The sequence below is a fragment of the Haliotis asinina genome, chromosome 11 (genome assembly GCF_037392515.1).
Source record: "Haliotis asinina isolate JCU_RB_2024 chromosome 11, JCU_Hal_asi_v2, whole genome shotgun sequence".
In the NCBI taxonomy this organism is placed as follows: Eukaryota; Metazoa; Mollusca; class Gastropoda; order Lepetellida; family Haliotidae; genus Haliotis; species Haliotis asinina.
The window spans coordinates 44307455-44328178 of record NC_090290.1 but is presented as its reverse complement, the minus strand read 5'-3'; the positions used below and the strand labels follow the sequence as shown (position 1 = coordinate 44328178).

At 39.5% G+C, this 20724-nt stretch overlaps 1 protein-coding gene across 2 annotated transcripts in view; it reads right to left on the bottom strand.

Annotated features, from left to right (window-relative positions):
* The window catches only part of LOC137256015 (corticotropin-releasing factor receptor 2-like), a 90299-nt gene that overhangs the window by 48598 nt on the left and 20977 nt on the right, over window positions 1-20724 (bottom strand). For both annotated transcript variants that reach the window (XM_067793670.1, XM_067793669.1), the window contains exon 3: window positions 8890-9104. In XM_067793670.1, coding sequence (XP_067649771.1) covers window positions 8890-9001 — 112 coding nt within the window. In that variant the 5' untranslated portion in view covers window positions 9002-9104. The remainder of the gene's footprint in view (window positions 1-8889; window positions 9105-20724) is intronic.

The following is a 20724-nucleotide window of genomic DNA, read 5'->3' as shown; positions in this document are numbered from 1 at the left end:
AATAATTGTAATGAAACGAGCGTAAAAATCGTTCTCGCGCATCTTTAACGTACAGCCAGTTCAGACTCTTTCATCATGACACATTCTTAACTGTTTACTTGTGTTTGAAAGTTTGTAACAGTTAAACCGCTGACTCTTTTCCTAAGCAAATAATTAACTTCTAACCGAGGCCCTAACAGCCTGACTCTGACATTTCGAAAGTTTAAGTACAATAAAACAACCCGCTTTCTCAATCTAGCCATTACATGCGTAGGCATGTCTTTTATCTTCACACGCCCCCTCTAGTCGTTCAGAAAATAGCATGTAAAATGGTTCCTAATAAAGAATGAGTAGTCACTTTAGGGGTGGTCTCAACATGCTTGGACTATTTTTCCATCTCTGAGACGTGACCTAATATTTGATTAAGATCCATCGGGTGAAATACAGAATCTCAGGACGGCCTTTTGAAATCAAATATATCAACGAGCCGTTAAATGTTAAACTCCTATTTTTACAATTTAGGCACAAGAGGAATCCTAAATCGTTTTAAATAAAGTAAACTTAGTCTCAGTGTATTTCGTTACACTCTACCACTGAGTCTAACAAGACCAAGTAGAAAGTCGCGTCAGGTAACCTTTGAGCGACCAATGACCGTCCAATCAAACGCGAGACGGTTAAATAGATTTAACCAAACAGACAACGGCTATTATTTAGGGATCGGAGGGACTTTCAAAATATTCAGGTCACTGACACAGATCTCTCTACAAACAAAAATCCGCACATAACGCGGTTATTTGACCTGCAGTATATACGCTTTGGGGTTTCTGTTGACATGGTTACCATTAGCCAATATTTCCGCAAGATAACATCCTTGAATATTGCCAAAAACACCATTTTCAGCGACTGTTTGCTCACCGTTGTCATGGTTGAACGTGCCTCGTGTGCATCACCCGGAAGCGAGCGTATGCTAAATAGCATTCGGAATCGTTCGGGTACGAACCTTTCCGAGATAAAAAGTTCAGAAGGATCTCATTCTCATTCTCATTCTCAAAGATAGATGCGATTATGTATTTTTTTCTCCAGGATAGTTGTGATGGCGGGGGGGCACCATAAATGGGCTTAACACGTCGTTTTCACTTTGGGATTCAAAACGTTTTCGGTGTCACGAGCGAATAACGGCTACGTTAATCCACCAATCACACAGTAATGAGCAGGGTTTGAAAGTCAGTTGATTTTTATGTTGATTAGTGACGTAATTTAATTATTTACTTATTTTAATCGACGACATTGTACTGTCTACACAACATCCCGGATCAATGAATCAATACCTCGAAAGAGATATCTCCTGTAGAACCTAATTTGGGTGATAACAAATTCACTACATTGTAAATTTGGAAAAACAAAACAAAACCGAGGAACAACATAAAGTTTGGTGTGTAGCTGTGAAGAATTAATGGATGTATTTTAAGGAGACTGGAGGAATGGAAACAAAATTGTTTCCGCTTTCTCTGCTCAGATGGGGATCCATAACTTGACTTCAGGATCATAAACACTATCTGACAGTAATCACATCAGGTACTCCTGAGGTGAGCGTATCTTGTCACTATCATCACAAACACACACAAAGGCAAGTCAACTTCTACCTAAATCTTGGGAAACACACGATGAAAAAACAGAGAATTGATGAGATATATTTGTCACTGAAGTGATCCTTCTTTTATCTACCATGGGAAAGTATCACAGAAGCATTGAGTGTTGAGTGTAACGATTCTGTCGATGACTGGAACATCTGGTCCAGACTCGATTGTTTACAGTCCGTCGACATATACCCGTAAACAACATGAAACATGAAACTGATAAACAGCTTTCACATCGAATGCTAACTCAAAACGGAGCAAGGACGGGTAAATGAAATTGATGAAAGTGATCACGTTTATGCCATGCTCTGTGGTGGTGATTACAAACGCCATACACAGCTCCGACGAATTTAGAGGACATGGGAACCTATTCTTAAGTGTAGACCTAGTTCATCTGAAAGATCCTTTCAAGAACGTAAGCCAAAGTCATGATATACAGAAAGTAGTCTACCCTAATACGAGTTTTAAACATGCTATCGTCGTGGTCAACAGAGTAACACAAACATTTTTAGGAATTATGTTTTCGTTGCCAGAGACAATCCTTAATAGATCTAAAACCTTGATGTCATCTGACGTCAGAAAACACTACAAAACAATATAGAGTTTCAATAAGCATCTCCAGAAATAAAGCTATTGCGTATAGATTGGTGCTGGTATTGTTTTGTCCCTCGCTATGACACGTTCCCACAACACCCTACACTTCCGGTGTCAAGGACGTTGTGGCTGGCTCTGAGACACAGCCAACGCTTTCACGCGCTTGGATAATGGCCGGTCAATTATTGTTGACACAACCTTAACAGAAGCAGGTGAAGGTGGTTTGAATCACAGGAGATACAAGACACAAATTTAGTATCGGATATCGACACAATGTGTGAACATAACAGATTGAGCTCTCACAAAGATTTTATTGTGTCACCATAAACCAGGAACTCGCCCTTGAGGGATGTACATACATTCTTTGACTGAGTTAGCGCTTTTACCATTGTTGTACCAAAGTATTGATAATGTTATACATTGGTTAGGTTTGATGTCTGAATGATAATGAAAACACAAAGGCGACTGATATGATATAAAAAGAGAAACTTGCAGATGTAAGTCGTATAATTGTCTTTATTATCCCATGAGTGTAAACCATATACCATGGCGGTGTATGAAGTACAAAGCTTTTAGTACCTAATGTAAAACCACTCTTCTTCATTTGTAAAAGAAAACATCCTCCTAGGGTATAAAACAAGTCATTGATGTCGTTTGTGGCATTTCATGTTTGTTACTATCTATGAGAGGACAATGTCTTTGAGAAAGGTTTGTTAGTTTGTCCGCGGTTAATGGCGGTAGTCATGTGAAAAAAACAAATGTTAGTTTTATCCGGTATTCGAACCCTAGGCAGCACACAAAGTCAGCGATCTATTCAGCCACCTCTGGATTCAAAACGGAAGTCCGGCAACTACATAATAAGGAAGGACAATAATATATTGATGAACAACTTATTAATTACAGCGAGAGCGACGTTTCGGTGTGGGCCGAAACACAGTTATCAAGAAAGCGTTGGAACCTACACCGAATCGTCGCTCTCACTGTAATATATAAGTTGTATATCCATAAATTGTTCTCCCTCCTTAGTGGTCCGACCTCTAAATTTTAACAATATAGAGGTCTGTTTCAAGTAGTGTGTCCGGTACGTAAGCGTAAATTGCACGGCTAACATGGTCGAAAACAATGGATACACAATGCCTTAAGAAAATACATGTAGCCGAATATGATTTAAGACATTTAGCACAGTATTACTTTCTTACACAATGCACATTCTAGTACAACATGGAAGGAGTTCCATCCCCTGTAGTTAATATATTTTAGTTTCTTTCACTGAATACAAGTGATACAAGTGCACTTACTTTGGGTGTCAGTTTGTATCTCCTATTAACCAAACAAGACGGAAGATGTTTTCTTGGTTTCGAGAGAGTAAGTGTTTGTTGTCACCAAAACCCTACTACGAACAAATAGAATATTCATCTCAACTGTGATCTCAGAAGTCTCTCACCCAATCCGGTCAACAGTTTAGCTCTTACCACTTGACGAGTCAAGCGTAAACTTTACTGTAATACAGTCATGCCTGTTGATGTGAATAATTGAGAAGGGTAGTTAATTCAGATGGAATCTTGACCCAAGTAAACCATCATCAAATAGCGCCATCAAACCATGCCCAAATTAAATCATATCGGAGGGGACTAAGGGACAATGTGCCCGACGGCTTAAGCCTCAAACTATGTACGTTGATTGTTTCAGTTTACGCTCGGCTTAAACAAAGACCCTTAGCTGCTCGCGTTATCTAATTTTGTCGTCTTATCCCTTCCCCATATTCAGGTGCATGAATAATATCAGTGCTCCTTGAAGCCTAAACGTCACCTATCGGGGGTTAAGTAGGCTCGATGGGCTTCCATAACGGGATAATGGGGAGATAATTGAGGGATAATCGATCAGGTTATTGTTAGCAACTGACGCGTGGTTGATTGTGAGAGAGATGTTGATTTGACGGATATACATCACACTTGACCATCGGGCAAACTCTCACATGATGCTTGGCCATTGGGCATCCTCTCGATACATTCATCGGTTACACTGATACACTTGTCCGGCCTCTCAACACAGATTAGAGAACCCAAGCGTTTATGCTTCCATAGGTTGTAATAATAGGCCAATTTGCCGGACGATGAACCCGTTTGTGTTGAGTAGGTGCGTAAATAGAGTTTTACGATGATTTGGGAATTTTTGAAAGTTTTATACACATGAAATGTCACCGATAGAGAATAATTTGTCTCAGTATCCCTCGATACTGGAACCCACTGAGAGTTAACGGGAAAATCGCGGTGAAAATTGGCTTGAAGTCAATGATGACACCAGACACCTGGGAAAAGTTATAAAAAAATGGGATCCACATATTCTAGGTTTTTACATGTTTAATACCTAACGACACTAACACTGAATATGGGCACAGTTTACACTGCGAATGCTATGGGACGCAAACACGTAAACACTGTTTCCTTGAAAAAAACCCCAAAAACACCCACTAGTCGTGAATAGAAAGGATCGAACCTCGTCTCTAGCAGAACAAGAAACGCTAATCCACGGTGCTACCCCAACCGGCGTTCAAAATAAACGCAAGGCGAAGGCCCGTGGCAAGTGGATTTGATATCAGAGTGGTGGTTTCAATTTTTTTATTGGCCTCCATGACCCTCTGTTGATTTAGGTTACAATTCATTGATACATTAAGTTTCAGTTGTTTTTTTTTTAAAATGAGGACATTGACGGCATGCAAATTCTACAGACCTATTTCAACCTGGCCAAAAAAAGATAAATAAAAAATTTAAAAACAAAACAAAACAAAACAAAGAAAATTAAAAATCAAACACTAGCCCCACCTTACGTGTATATATATACACACACACACACACACACACACACACACACACACATATATATATATATATATATATATATATATATTATATTAAGTTATCGTATATCAACACGTGTTTCTTTATTAAACTTCGATTTCATTTATCGAAGAAAAAGCATACAAAAGGTGGATTGTGTTTACAGTGTGGTGAATTGAGTAAAGGTTTTGCACCAGTTTTAGCAGCATTCTAGAGACGTCACGATGTGCGACACTAGTAATGGGCTTCTGACCAGTGTTTGCAATACTTTAATTTACCAGCTGGCCACCAGGGCCTGCTGAAACCTGAAGGCTTTAAAATCTACAGGCTCTGATTGAAATCCCGTTTGGTTAAGGTCAAACCAATTTTTAAAAAAAAACCCAAAACAAACTACATTGTTTCACACCGTTTCTGCAAAATCAAGTGCATCGCCATTCCTACGCTAAAGTGCTGAAATAGGTGAAAGTGTAAGTCCCACGGGAACATGATGGATCGTCGATGATTCCCGAATGTTAATCAAGAGAAAAAACGGGAAACATTCCAGTTGAAAAATAATTGACAGATGATTTTCTGAAGGCCAGAAAGGCCTGCATCTATTTGAAACTGGCGGCCCGATACAATAACACCCGGTGCTATGTCTGTAGTCCGGCGGTTATTTCGAACGCTGCATTGTGCCCATGTTAGGAATCGCCCCCGGGCCAAGAATGGAACCCTGAGTAGGTCTTACTGGCTGAGGATCTGGGACATGTTGTGACCATGAGACATATAAGAGAAAATAAAGTGTCTGAACGTAATGACACTGTTGTAGTTAGAGCGCCCGCTAGGCACACCAAAGGCCGGACTCCGCTCTCCGCTGTGCTATGGCAGGAATAGTGCTGCAAGCTGAAGAAACACGGACTCATTCACTCACTCACCCACCCCCTCACTCAGCAATGATGTTCGACTGATAGACTATCTGCATCCCATGACAACCAAAGCACGTTTCTTTGCAAGAAACCACTGACCTGAAGCCAGGTAAAAGCATACAATCCCAGTGCGAGAACCCAGATGGAGCAAGGGCGTTTTGGAAGCTTCATGATGATAACAACGTTTGGGGAATTTGTTTTGTTCTCAATAAAGCAGCCAGAGCTCATCGGCGATTTCCGTGAATGTCCGGAAGGCGTTTCCCACATGAATATTCATTAGGTATTAAGAGATACAGACCTGTCATGACAAAAAGAACATTAACTAGAGACACATGAGCCATAGGACTATATTGTGTGAGACCTGTGTAGGTATTTCTAGATCGGAGATAATGTAGAATAGTCGGAGTGCAATACACTTAAAAACATAGGATTTGCTGTTTTTCTGTACAGTCGATATCCCTTATACTCCTTCAAATCAATCTCTGGTGCATGTAATCAAATTATCATGATAAAAACGAAATAAGAATCATTTTAACATGGGGATGATATTGTAAGGACAGACGAAATGAATCCTAACTGGGTATGTCAAAAAAGGGAATAAGAAAGGAGACGGATTGAGACACCAAAATTAGAACCGATCCTCGAGTATCCGACATGAAAAAATTGGGAATGGAAGTGAAGAATATAAAAGAGGATACGGAATCAAATTTAAGGTCTGTTTTTTTTTCAGAATTCGGTGCTTATGCTGATATAAGCACGTTTTCAAACATTGACACATGTGATGCATCACACAATATAATATAACTTAAACCACAGACATGCCATGTTTAATCGACGGCAACAACGGAGACAGATAAATGTGGCTTCAGAACCAATTTTATGGAAAGATGAATTTAATGTATTTCATTTCTCAAAACGTTGCCGATACAATCTGGGACAGATTCGCCAGTTTCAATTCCACTGGTAGAAACCTGATTCAGCATATCCCGTGGTTCTCGTAAAACAGCGTATATTTGGAACTGGTCAGTCAAGAGATTCTGGCAGAATACAGTCTGTCAAAATGGTGGACGATGTTGTGATGGATAGTTCCTTAACAGATCATGGTAAACACAGAGAGCAATATTTTGAAGTAGTTTTCAATTTCTTGTAGACATCAACATATAAAAGTAAGGAATGCACTGAAACCTTGGATAACAAAAAGTTTTTATTATATATATAAATGTTCTGTCTTCATATTCTTTGGCATTAAATCTCGACAAAGACCTAGGAATAATGTTGCGTGCGTCTTGTTCAGTTTCTTGGAATACATTTTTTGAAATCATAAGATTGTTTCAACAAGGCATAAAGTGGATTTCATCTTCAAAGTATGCAAGAATTTGTCGCTGGCAATTATCCTTGGAAGCATTTTCCTAATTGGACGAAAAAGGGGACACACATGAAGGAGATTTGCTCAAACAGAGCATTTCATGTCCAAAATATACAGAAATAAGTCCTCAAATGACAATTATATTTGAAAGCATTAGATCCTTATGGTTCCTAAGTAGGGGGCAAGCAGAGCGAGATGTTCTCAGAAACTGCATTTCATGTTGAGTACATAGAAAGTAAGTCCTCCAGTAACAATTACATATGGAAGCATGAGGTCTTCATTGGACATGAACAAGGACGAAGGTACGATGCGTCGGAAACCAGTGTGAGCATCCAAGAGGATTTCATCTTCAGTACGAGATCTACAGATGTAGATGTGGTACATTACGGTGGACACCGTACATGTCCCATTAGTATATAGTCCAGATACAATATAGAGATTGCATAAGGTCCCCCATTTCCATTCTTGTATGACGTTGTACCGTCACCAATAAGTGAAGATCCGGGTTAGAATTGCTCTTCAGCAACCCATGTTTGTCCCACAAGGCGCCTAACGGGATCCGGTACGAATTGGTTAACACCTGCTAACACACCGACTAAGGAAATGGTCAGTGTTGCTGACTCGGTTGATACATGACATCGTATCCAAGTGGCGTTGACCGATCCTCATGCTGCTGGTGAGCGCATTGTCTGGTCCAGACTCGATTATGAACAGACCGCAATCATATAGCTAAGCGACAGGTAACAAAGGACATAATCCCTTCCTCCCTAAAGCCACTGAGAAGTCGGGGGTCATGGGGATTCTTTGAGGAAGAGAATTATGACCAGGGCCCCGTTTCACAAAGCTGTCGTAAGTTTATGTTTCCATAAAGGAGGTATGAAACTCGTAGTGCTACAATTGATTTTTGAAACGTATCTCAAGTCTGCATTACTGGTTGTGAAATACACTTCACGGTTGAGTTGATACGGCGAGTGGATCCCCGGTCGTTTGTGCGTGTCTCACCTTCTTCATATCGTATGCTGTATGTTGTTGAGCAGCACAGTCCTTAATTCTGCAGCTATACGAATCACTCTCTGTAGCTTACTTCTTGTGTCTGGACCAGACAATCCAGTGATTGATATCACAAGCACAGTTGGGATACGATGAAATGCATTAAGAACGTCATCGATCCCGATCCGATCCCGTTAGTCACCTTTTCTGACAAGCATGAGCTGCTGGGGACATGTTCTAGCGCGGATACTAACAGCATACCATCTTGTATTAAACGCAGTGGACTTAGTGTTCACAAGATCTTTCTATACCAAGGTTTGTCATAACGTAAAACTAGCTGTACCTGTACAACAAACAAAACAAGACCAGTTCAAACACCCGGACCATTGTCGGCATAGAGAATAAGTAGGAAGTAAACTCCATCACTACAGAGTGAGTGAGTGAATGAGTGAGTGAGTGACGTTTTACTAATGTTCTAGCGATGGGGAAACCTGACCCGGCTTCACGCAGTGTACCCATGTGGGGAGTTAACTTGGGTCTTCGGGGTAACGAGTGAAAAGAGTGAACAAATCAAGCCTTACCTTCATCTAACTCATCTGGCCAGTCGCACGTCGTCAACGTGATGACGGACACGTTGTTGAGGACGTAGACGCTGGTGACGTCAGGAATTACGGAATCGGTGGATGACGTCATAACGTTGCTTAAGACGAGACTACACGAGAGTTGGTGTTACGTCTAGTAAATCACTGTACAGATCCCATGGAGCCATTTTGACAAGTGTATAGCCAAAACCCATCTGCAAACAAGAGAAAACATGAGAGAAAATGAGAGCTACACACAGAACGTCGGAGTATATTAACTAGTCGAGCCCCTTCATGAACGCAAATGCATAGACAAGGTACCTCAATTACTGCGCTTGTGAGTTGAAGTCCTTCGTTAGTCGTGAACATGCTACTGATTGGCGGAAATCCGATTATGACTGCACGAGACCGTACAACATTGAACATCTGTACATAGTATGGGTGCACATACTATGTTTACTTGTGTTTAACAATACTGGATCGATATTCCATGTCAAACACTATCAATAGTGCTGTGTGTTTATTTATCTTTACAGACTGTTAAACACTAATATATCCCACTTTACATAGCACCTTTGACCAGCTCTGCGCCAAATACTGTTGTTATACTCAACGTTATACCCTGTTGAACAGTACTGTAATAATATCCTACTTTATATACTGTTAACCAGTGTCAAATACTGTTGAGTAGCTCTGTTTATACTCAACGTTATGTCCCGTTGAACAGTACTGTGATAATATCCTACTTTATATACTGTTAACCTGCGTCAAATACTGTTGAGTAGCTCTGTTTATACTCAACGTTATGTCCTGTTGAACAGTACTGTAATAATATCCTACTTTATATACTGTTAACCTGCGTCAAATACTGTTGAGTAGCTCTGTGTATCCTCAACGTTATGTCCTGTTGAACAGTACTGTAATAATATCCTACTTTATATACTGTTAACCTGCGTCAAATACTGTTGAGTAGCTCTGTTTATCCTCAACGTTATGTCCTGTTGAACAGTACTGTAATAATATCCTACTTTATATACTATTAACCTGCGTCAAATACTGTTGAGTAGCTCTGTTTATACTCAACGTTATGTCCTGTTGAACAGTACTGTGATAATATCCTACTTTATATACTATTAACCTGCGTCAAATACTGTTGAGTAGCTCTGTTTATACTCAACGTTATGTCCTGTTGAACAGTACTGTAATAATATCCTACTTTATATACTGTTAACCTGCGCCAAATACTGTTGAGTAGCTCTGTTTATCCTCAACGTTATGTCCTGTTGAACAGTACTGTGATAATATCCTACTTTATATACTGTTAACCTGCGTCAAATACTGTTGAGTAGCTCTGTTTATACTCAACGTTATGTCCTGTTGAACAGTACTGTGATAATATCCTACTTTATATACTGTTAACCAGTGTCAAATACTGTTGAGTAGCTCTGTTTATACTCAACGTTATGTCCTGTTGAACAGTACTGTGATAATATCCTACTTTATATACTGTTAACCAGTGTCAAATACTGTTGAGTAGCTCTGTTTATACTCAACGTTATGTCCTGTTGAACAGTACTGTAATAATATCCTACTTTATATACTGTTAACCAGTGTCAAATACTGTTGAGTAGCTCTGTTTATCCTCAACGTTATGTCCTGTTGAACAGTACTGTAATAATATCCTACTTTATATACTGTTAACCAGTGTCAAATACTGTTGAGTAGCTCTGTTTATACTCAACGTTATGTCCTGTTGAACAGTACTGTAATAATATCCTACTTTATATACTGTTAACCAGTGTCAAATACTGTTGAGTAGCTCTGTTTATACTCAACGTTATGTCCTGTTGAACAGTACTGTAATAATATCCTACTTTATATACTGTTAACCTGCGTCAAATACTGTTGAGTAGCTCTGTTTATCCTCAACGTTATGTCCTGTTGAACAGTACTGTAATAATATCCTACTTTATATACTGTTAACCTGCGTCAAATACTGTTGAGTAGCTCTGTTTATCCTCAACGTTATGTCCTGTTGAACAGTACTGTGATAATATCCTACTTTATATACTGTTAACCAGCGTCAAATACTGTTGAGTAGCTCTGTGTATCCTCAACGTTATGTCCTGTTGAACAGTACTGTGATAATATCCTACTTTATATACTGTTAACCTGCGTCAAATACTGTTGAGTAGCTCTGTTTATCCTCAACGTTATGTCCTGTTGAACAGTACTGTGATAATATCCTACTTTATATACTGTTAACCTGCGTCAAATACTGTTGAATAGCTCTGTTTATCCTCAACGTTATGTCCTGTTGAACAGTACTGTGATAATATCCTACTTTATATACTGTTAACCTGCGTCAAATACTGTTGAATAGCTCTGTTTATCCTCAACGTTATGTCCTGTTGAACAGTACTGTGATAATATCCTACTTTATATACTGTTAACCTGCGTCAAATACTGTTGAGTAGCTCTGTTTATCCTCAACGTTATGTCCTGTTGAACAGTACTGTAGTAATATCCTACTTTATATACTGTTAACCTGCGTCAAATACTGTTGAGTAGCTCTGTTTATCCTCAACGTTATGTCCTGTTGAACAGTACTGTGATAATATCCTACTTTATATACTGTTAACCTGCGTCAAATACTGTTGAGTAGCTCTGTTTATCCTCAACGTTATGTCCTGTTGAACAGTACTGTAATAATATCCTACTTTATATACTGTTAACCTGCGTCAAATACTGTTGAGTAGCTCTGTTTATCCTCAACGTTATGTCCTGTTGAACAGTACTGTGATAATATCCTACTTTATATACTGTTAACCTGCGTCAAATACTGTTGAGTAGCTCTGTTTATCCTCAACGTTATGTCCTGTTGAACAGTACTGTGATAATATCCTACTTTATATACTGTTAACCTGCGTCAAATACTGTTGAATAGCTCTGTTTATCCTCAACGTTATGTCCTGTTGAACAGTACTGTAATAATATCCTACTTTATATACTGTTAACCTGCGTCAAATACTGTTGAGTAGCTCTGTTTATCCTCAACGTTATGTCCTGTTGAACAGTACTGTAATAATATCCTACTTTATATACTGTTAACCAGTGTCAAATACTGTTGAGTAGCTCTGTTTATCCTCAACGTTATGTCCTGTTGAACAGTACTGTGATAATATCCTACTTTATATACTGTTAACCTGCGTCAAATACTGTTGAGTAGCTCTGTTTATCCTCAACGTTATGTCCTGTTGAACAGTACTGTAATAATATCCTACTTTATATACTATTAACCTGCGTCAAATACTGTTGAGTAGCTCTGTTTATCCTCAACGTTATGTCCTGTTGAACAGTACTGTAATAATATCCTACTTTATATACTATTAACCTGCGTCAAATACTGTTGAGTAGCTCTGTTTATCCTCAACGTTATGTCCTGTTGAACAGTACTGTAATAATATCCTACTTTATATACTGTTAACCTGCGTCAAATACTGTTGAGTAGCTCTGTTTATCCTCAACGTTATGTCCTGTTGAACAGTACTGTAATAATATCCTACTTTATATACTGTTAACCAGTGTCAAATACTGTTGAGTAGCTCTGTTTATCCTCAACGTTATGTCCAGTTGAACAGTACTGTAATAATATCCTACTTTATATACTGTTAACCTTCGTCAAATACTGTTGAGTAGCTCTGTTTATCCTCAACGTTATGTCCAGTTGAACAGTACTGTAATAATATCCTACTTTATATACTGTTAACCTTCGTCAAATACTGTTGAGTAGCTCTGTTTATCCTCAACGTTATGTCCTGTTGAACAGTACTGTAATAATATCCTACTTTATATACTATTAACCTGCGTCAAATACTGTTGAGTAGCTCTGTTTATCCTCAACGTTATGTCCTGTTGAACAGTACTGTAATAATATCCTACTTTATATACTGTTAACCTTCGTCAAATACTGTTGAGTAGCTCTGTTTATCCTCAACGTTATGTCCTGTTGAACAGTACTGTAATAATATCCTACTTTATATACTGTTAACCAGTGTCAAATACTGTTGAGTAGCTCTGTTTATCCTCAACGTTATGTCCAGTTGAACAGTACTGTGATAATATCCTACTTTATATACTGTTAACCTGCGTCAAATACTGTTGAGTAGCTCTGTTTATCCTCAACGTTATGTCCAGTTGAACAGTACTGTGATAATATCCTACTTTATATACTGTTAACCTGCGTCAAATACTGTTGAGTAGCTCTGTTTATCCTCAACGTTATGTCCTGTTGAACAGTACTGTAATAATATCCTACTTTATATACTGTTAACCTGCGTCAAATACTGTTGAATAGCTCTGTTTATCCTCAACGTTATGTCCTGTTGAACAGTACTGTAATAATATCCTACTTTATATACTGTTAACCTGCGTCAAATACTGTTGAGTAGCTCTGTTTATCCTCAACGTTATGTCCTGTTGAACAGTACTGTAATAATATCCTACTTTATATACTGTTAACCTGCGTCAAATACTGTTGAGTAGCTCTGTTTATCCTCAACGTTATGTCCTGTTGAACAGTACTGTAATAATATCCTACTTTATATACTGTTAACCTGCGTCAAATACTGTTGTTATACTCAACGTTATGTCCTGTTGAACAGTACTGTAATAATATCCTACTTTATATACTGTTAACCTGCGTCAAATACTGTTGAGTAGCTCTGTTTATCCTCAACGTTATGTCCTGTTGAACAGTACTGTAATAATATCCTACTTTATATACTGTTAACCTTCGTCAAATACTGTTGAGTAGCTCTGTTTATCCTCAACGTTATACCCTGTTGAACAGTACTGTAATAATATCCTACTTTATATACTGTTAACCTTCGTCAAATACTGTTGAGTAGCTCTGTTTATCCTCAACGTTATGTCCTGTTGAACAGTACTGTAATAATATCCTACTTTATATACTGTTAACCTGCGTCAAATACTGTTGAGTAGCTCTGTTTATCCTCAACGTTATGTCCTGTTGAACAGTACTGTGATAATATCCTACTTTATATACTGTTGACCTGCGTCAAATACTGTTGAATAGCTCTGTTTATCCTCAACGTTATGTCCTGTTGAACAGTACTGTAATAATATCCTACTTTATATACTGTTGACCTTCGTCAAATACTGTTGAGTAGCTCTGTTTATCCTCAACGTTATGTCCTGTTGAACAGTACTGTAATAATATCCTACTTTATATACTGTTAACCTTCGTCAAATACTGTTGAGTAGCTCTGTTTATCCTCAACGTTATGTCCTGTTGAACAGTACTGTGATAATATCCTACTTTATATACTGTTGACCTTCGTCAAATACTGTTGTTATACTCAACGTTATGTCCTGTTGAACAGTACTGTGATAATATCCTACTTTATATACTGTTGACCTTCGTCAAATACTGTTGAGTAGCTCTGTTTATCCTCAACGTTATGTCCTGTTGAACAGTACTGTAATAATATCCTACTTTATATACTGTTAACCTGCGTCAAATACTGTTGAGTAGCTCTGTTTATCCTCAACGTTATGTCCTGTTGAACAGTACTGTGATAATATCCTACTTTATATACTGTTGACCTTCGTCAAATACTGTTGAGTAGCTCTGTTTATCCTCAACGTTATGTCCTGTTGAACAGTACTGTAATAATATCCTACTTTATATACTGTTAACCTGCGTCAAATACTGTTGAGTAGCTCTGTTTATCCTCAACGTTATGTCCTGTTGAACAGTACTGTAATAATATCCTACTTTATATACTGTTAACCTGCGTCAAATACTGTTGAATAGATCTGTTTATAATACACGTTATATGCCATTGAACAGTAGTGTAGGAATGTCCCTCTTTACATACCGATAATCCTATATCAATCCCGCTATGTATCTGTAATATTGCTGGCCGCGGCGTATAACTAAACTCACTCATTCAGTATTCCATGACAAATACTGTTGAATAGCGCTGTTAATACATGCATTCCCCTTTATACACTGCTGATCTGTGTGAGAATATTCCACATTATGTACTGTTTTATGAGAATGTTAGTGTCATAGCATCAAACAGCTCTGTGACATTATTTCATGTTATATGCTGTTTATTGGCTATTTGTGAATACACCACGGCAAATACAGTAACTGTTGAAGACAATGTGTCAACATTCCATGTTTAATATTGCTGATATTCCACGTTAACTGCGACTGAACCTCGCCATCTGAATATTTCACGCTTGATATGGTTCCGTTTGTTTGTTTGTTGTTTAACGTCGTGGCAGTGGGATGACCTAACGGTTAAAGCGTTCGCTCGTTACGGCGACGTTGTGGGTTCTATTCCGCACATCCGTACAAAACCCATCGTGAATGTGTGAATGTGTGAAACCCATTTCTGGTGTCCCCCGCAGTGATATTGCTGGAATATTGCTAAACGTGGCGTAAACCTCATTCATTCACCTGTTTAACGCTGCTTTCAGCAATATTCCAAATATACTGGACAAAATAACTTAGGGATATTGGTATTTTTTATGGCTGCTGTTCTATGATTATGTCACTGAATAAATGCAGCATTATTCATAATTTAAAAATTTACACATATGTATCTCTAACTATGTTTGTCCAGTATGTATAGCGGAGCTCAGTAGATAACCGAGCCGATGTGTCACGTCAAATACTGTTGTTGTTGTGTGTGAAGTTTCCATGTCAAATACACGATGACATCTATGTGACTATACACAAATATGTTTACATACGGACGAGAGAAGTTAGGCGTATATTAAAAGAATTAACCAAGTGAGACGATAACAGCCGCCATTCAGAATTTGACACTAATTACACCAGTGTCATGGCCGGAGATGCAACAAAAATAGATGTAGACAAGTCTTATCCTTGACCAGAGAACGTAAATGGGCAGGACGAGCAAGGAGGGAGCAAGGAATTAGTCTCACAAAGGTCAACGTCCAGTGTCCATGGGAGGACAGGTCAGATGGCTTGGAATTAATGACCAAGATTCAGTACCGGATCAGTCTCAGCAACCAAAACATCGGTTGTTAACAAATGTGATTTTATAATTAAGGTCAGATGATCCGGGACATGCACTGGTGTGTATTTACGATAATTACTGGATTACTGGATTACTAGATTGCCTTGCTGGACAAGACCTGTGAACCAAAACCTTTTGCTTGAAAACGACCGCTTTGACCAGTGTGATATTTCACCGCTCTTAGCAACGTTAAGATGTGTATGGTCTACAACGATAATAAAGATATTACTATGAAGTTCTTACACATGTATACAACGACGTTCGCGTTTTAAAGTTATATAATACGTCCTCACAGTCGTGGAAGCGTTGTTGTTGTTTCTTGTTTGTTGTTTAAAATTGCTTTCTGAAAAAAAAACTCAGCTACATGGAAAGGTGTTATAGCAAAGACTCAACTCTGGACCAGACAATCCGGTGACTGACCTCATTAGCGTCTGATAATGCCATGCCGCAACGTCCGCAAGACTGACCACACTTTCAGAGTAGTTGGTTCATACAGCAAGCATGTCTTCCGAAGACCAGCTCTTACCAAAGTTTCCAAAGGTCGACATGTTAGACCCTATGCATCAAACCTAGTTTTAATTTTTAAGTTTAAGACATTTCGACCTGCCTGTCATAGAGGATAGGTTTGGTGTTGTGGACACCAGTATGAAAGTTTAGGTCTGACAACATTAATACCTTAGCGTTAGGCTCCTGTGTCATGTCTGACGTGTCACGTGATACAAGCTGACGTCGAAAATCTGCAAATTAGTCGCCGATAAAACGTAGGTGTTTGTCGAGTGAAAAGCTGTCGACACTCGACATTTAAATGATAACGGTAGTTTTAAGTTGTCAGAAAATACATTTTATAAGATTCTATACGACAGTAGTCAAAATCTGTTTTCGTTGTTTTGGAAGTCAAGACTATGTGTAATAAATCCAAACCTAAGCTGGGGTGATTGTCATCGCAGTTGTGATTGTCGTCGCAGAGTTGCCCGTAGGTGGAGTGATAACACGGTTTGGATGCCAAATACTGAGCAAGATATAAAGTCAATTACAACGTGAGGACTATTGCAAGATTAGTTAAACACTCACCGACACAAATCTACTCTTCGCCTCTTTCACCAAAATGCTATGATCTCTATCACTCATTCATTTTATTCCTCACTATCTGAATGAGTGAGTATGATTTTACGCCGCCTTTAGCAATATTCCAACATTATCAAGGTGGAGACACCAGAAATGGTGTGGGGAATGAATCCCGTGTCTTCGGCGTGACGAGCGAAGACTTTAAGTACAAGGTTACCCCTCGCCCCCAATCGCTGAATGACTCACACAAAGATCTCTCACTCACTCATTCACTAGATTAAGTCCCTAGGATACAAAGATCTCATCACTCACTTACATATACTCATCTGATGAATGAATGACTAACTGACTCACTCATACGTCTTACTCACCAAAATATCTCCCTCCCTTACCCGCTCACTCACTCACTCACTCACTCACTCGCTCACTCACTAGCTTAAGTCACTAAAATACAAAGATCTCTATGACTCACTCATGGTTGATAACTCTCATGTAATGAAGCTTACGTTTACACTGTTCAAGACACCAGTTAGCACAACCAAACTGACAAGAGGTAATAAAAACAGTACGTAAATCTCAGCTAAAACCACAGTGCATTGTGCGAGTTTTACCTGTCACGGATTTACGATCACCTTCGTATAACCATAATAAACAACGGTCCCATACTGACGGATACAATTTCTGGAAGGAGTCCACAATATGTACGCTTCCACGCTGCGTTAATCCATTCACGTCAAACACACTAACACCGTAAAGTACTCCCTGCTATCAATAACACGATACCAACGGCGATATGTCATTGTCTAACTTTATGCGTGTGGACGCGCGATGCGCATACGTGTGATATATATGCTATTTGCAGTAGTTTACATCCCTTTGCACAAGAAACAATCGAGCACTCTTCGAGTCAAATCACCCTTTATTCCTTTGAGGACGATCATTTGGAAGCACCATCATAAATACAGCAACAATATTAGGACCCGTGAAGGTCGGGGGTAGAATAGGCCTTCAGCAACCCATGCTTACCATGAAAGGCGACTAACGGGATCGGGTGGTCAGACTCGTTAACGTGGTTGACACATTTCACCGGTTCCCAAGTGCACAGATCGATGCTCATGTTGTTGATCACTGGATTGTCTGGTCCAGACTCGATTATTTACAGACCGCCGCCATAAAGCTGGAATATTGCTGAGTGCGGCGTAAAACTAAAGTCACTCACTCACTCATTCAACAATATCAGACTTAGTGAACATGACCCTGCTTCTCAATGATGTCCAAATCCGAATGGTATGCGAAAGCCGTGGACTAAATCAATATGGCGGTGCTCAGGAAAGGCCACGAATGAACCACATGTGAACAGATTCTGTTGAAATAATTAGTGTTTTTCTGAAACAATAAAGGATTGCAGCGTGGGAAGTAGGTCACGAGCCGCTGTCCAGCTGACTCTTGTGCTGGACAAACTCCACAAGTGTTTCCTTGTTTTCCTCCACTAACAAAACTCTCACATCTTTGTCTTCGGCTGGCCGAGCGTGAGAACAAACCTTTGGTCTGAATACGATAAGCGAATAGATTTGTATTCGCTAAACTCCAGTTACGAGCCTACCCATTTATTTAGAACAAGTCCCTGTTTTAAAATGCATTCGTACTGTTTGGAAATGTCAAGATTTTGAAGACAGTATTTACACTGGGTCATGCTATGTAAGTCACGTGGTTGTCAGGTATTTCGAGTACGTACCCCAGGTACGTTTATGTTTACAGAAAAGTACCCCAGCCAAAATCAGTACAAAAACGTATCCTAGGACTAGACCATTACGCGCTGTTCTCTTGATCGGGCCTGTTATACTGTATGAGTGAGTGAGTATGGCTTTGCTCCGCTTTTGCAATATTCCATCAATATCTTGGGGTGGGGGTGGGGGGGGGGGGGGGGGGGGGAGAGACACCAGAAATGGTCTTCACATATTATACCCATATATGAAATCGAAGCCGGGTATTCGGCGAGACGAGACGACGCTGTATCTACTAGGCTACCCCACCGCCAACTGTTGTATGAGATGCTTTTGACTGCGGTAGACACTTAACAACCATACGCAGCCATGAATGTTTCGCGATGCACAATGGCTCTCGCAGTCAGCTGAATGGGAGCAAGTACATAAATTATGGTTTCGCTTTTGAGTTAAGGAACATGGACTCACCCGCTGTTTAAGACAGGGGTTCGTTTCTGTATTTTGACCTTGTTCAGGATATATGTCTGTATACAGAAACGTACCTGGGAACATGTATGTAGTATCTGTACTGACAACAACCCCTTCAGCATGACAAGTCTTTGTATGGTACACGTGAAATACGTTTTACACGATTTGCACATGGGTTTCAAACGCGGTATACCCACATGCAGTCTAATCACATACGAGGTATCGGTTACAGAACTGGAACTCTAAATCACCCTTTAGATAAAAATAACTCCCCAATCATTCGATCATTCCACCAAGTTCTTTCCCTATGTCACAAAAAACGTAAATACCATTTCTTAATGTCCACCAAACTTTCAACAATTACCAAACAATACTCACTCACCCATGGTGATGCCTTCTTGCCCGTGTGTACGTCCAACTGATGGACCGTCACAATGAAGTCATGTACATGCCTTTGTTTATTGTGGTTGACTAGAAAGTCTTGATGGATGACCTGTCCGGACAAGAGGCCAGTGACCGCTCGAATGACCATCTTGTGAACCATCGAAAACCATCAAAAAGGCATCTCCTCATACCGTATATCACACATATATGTCCTTACATACACCGAGATGCTGTGGAGGAAGGTTTGGTATAATGGGACAAACGACAGTGAAATATGTCCCGGGGAGGTCCGCTTTAGGCGGTGGGCTTTAGGGTTAGGTTTTTGGTCGCTTTTTACCGAGGGGTTTGGTTTGGCGAGAGAGTTAGTTTTACGCCATCTTTAGCAGTAGTTCAGCAAAATCACGTTGGGGGACATCAGAAATCCTATAACCCCGTGTGTAATCCTATATATTACACATGTCTAGAATCTGAACCCGAGACTAAGGCGTGACAAGCGGTCGCTTAAAAAACAAGGCCACCCATTCCCCTTTGGCTTGGTAGACGTTGGGATTGGCAGTGGGGTTTGGGTTGTGTTGGAAACTCCAGTTGGGACTGGTGTTGTGTTGAGTGTTGTGGTTGGTGATGGTTCAGAATAGAAGCTTTGTTTTGGCAGACCCTGGGTATATGGTGGCTTTGAGGTGTGACTGGGGTGGGCATGCGGTTTTGAGGATGGAGTGGATTTCAGTTTCGATGGAGTCATCGGTGAATGATTCATATCTTACTATGGCTGAAAAAAAACCCAACAAACATGCACGTTACAAACTATGAATATGAATGTTGTGAAAACAGATTAACTCACAAACAAGCGATCCTTCTGTAAACAGAACCTTCCACAGAGGGAACGTCGTTCTCGCCAGTGGTAATCAGAATGACTGACTGACTGCCGAAGACATTGTCCCAAGCCTATGAACTTGTATAACAAAGAAAACTGATCAGAAGCTTTAACACCGAACGATTATCCAACGCGAAATAATTCACTGTGATAATTCATAAATCCTCACAATAACCGTTTCTTGACACAAGCTACAGATCCTCGAGTGGTGTTAGTGACAGAGTTACACAATATGTTCAGAGTG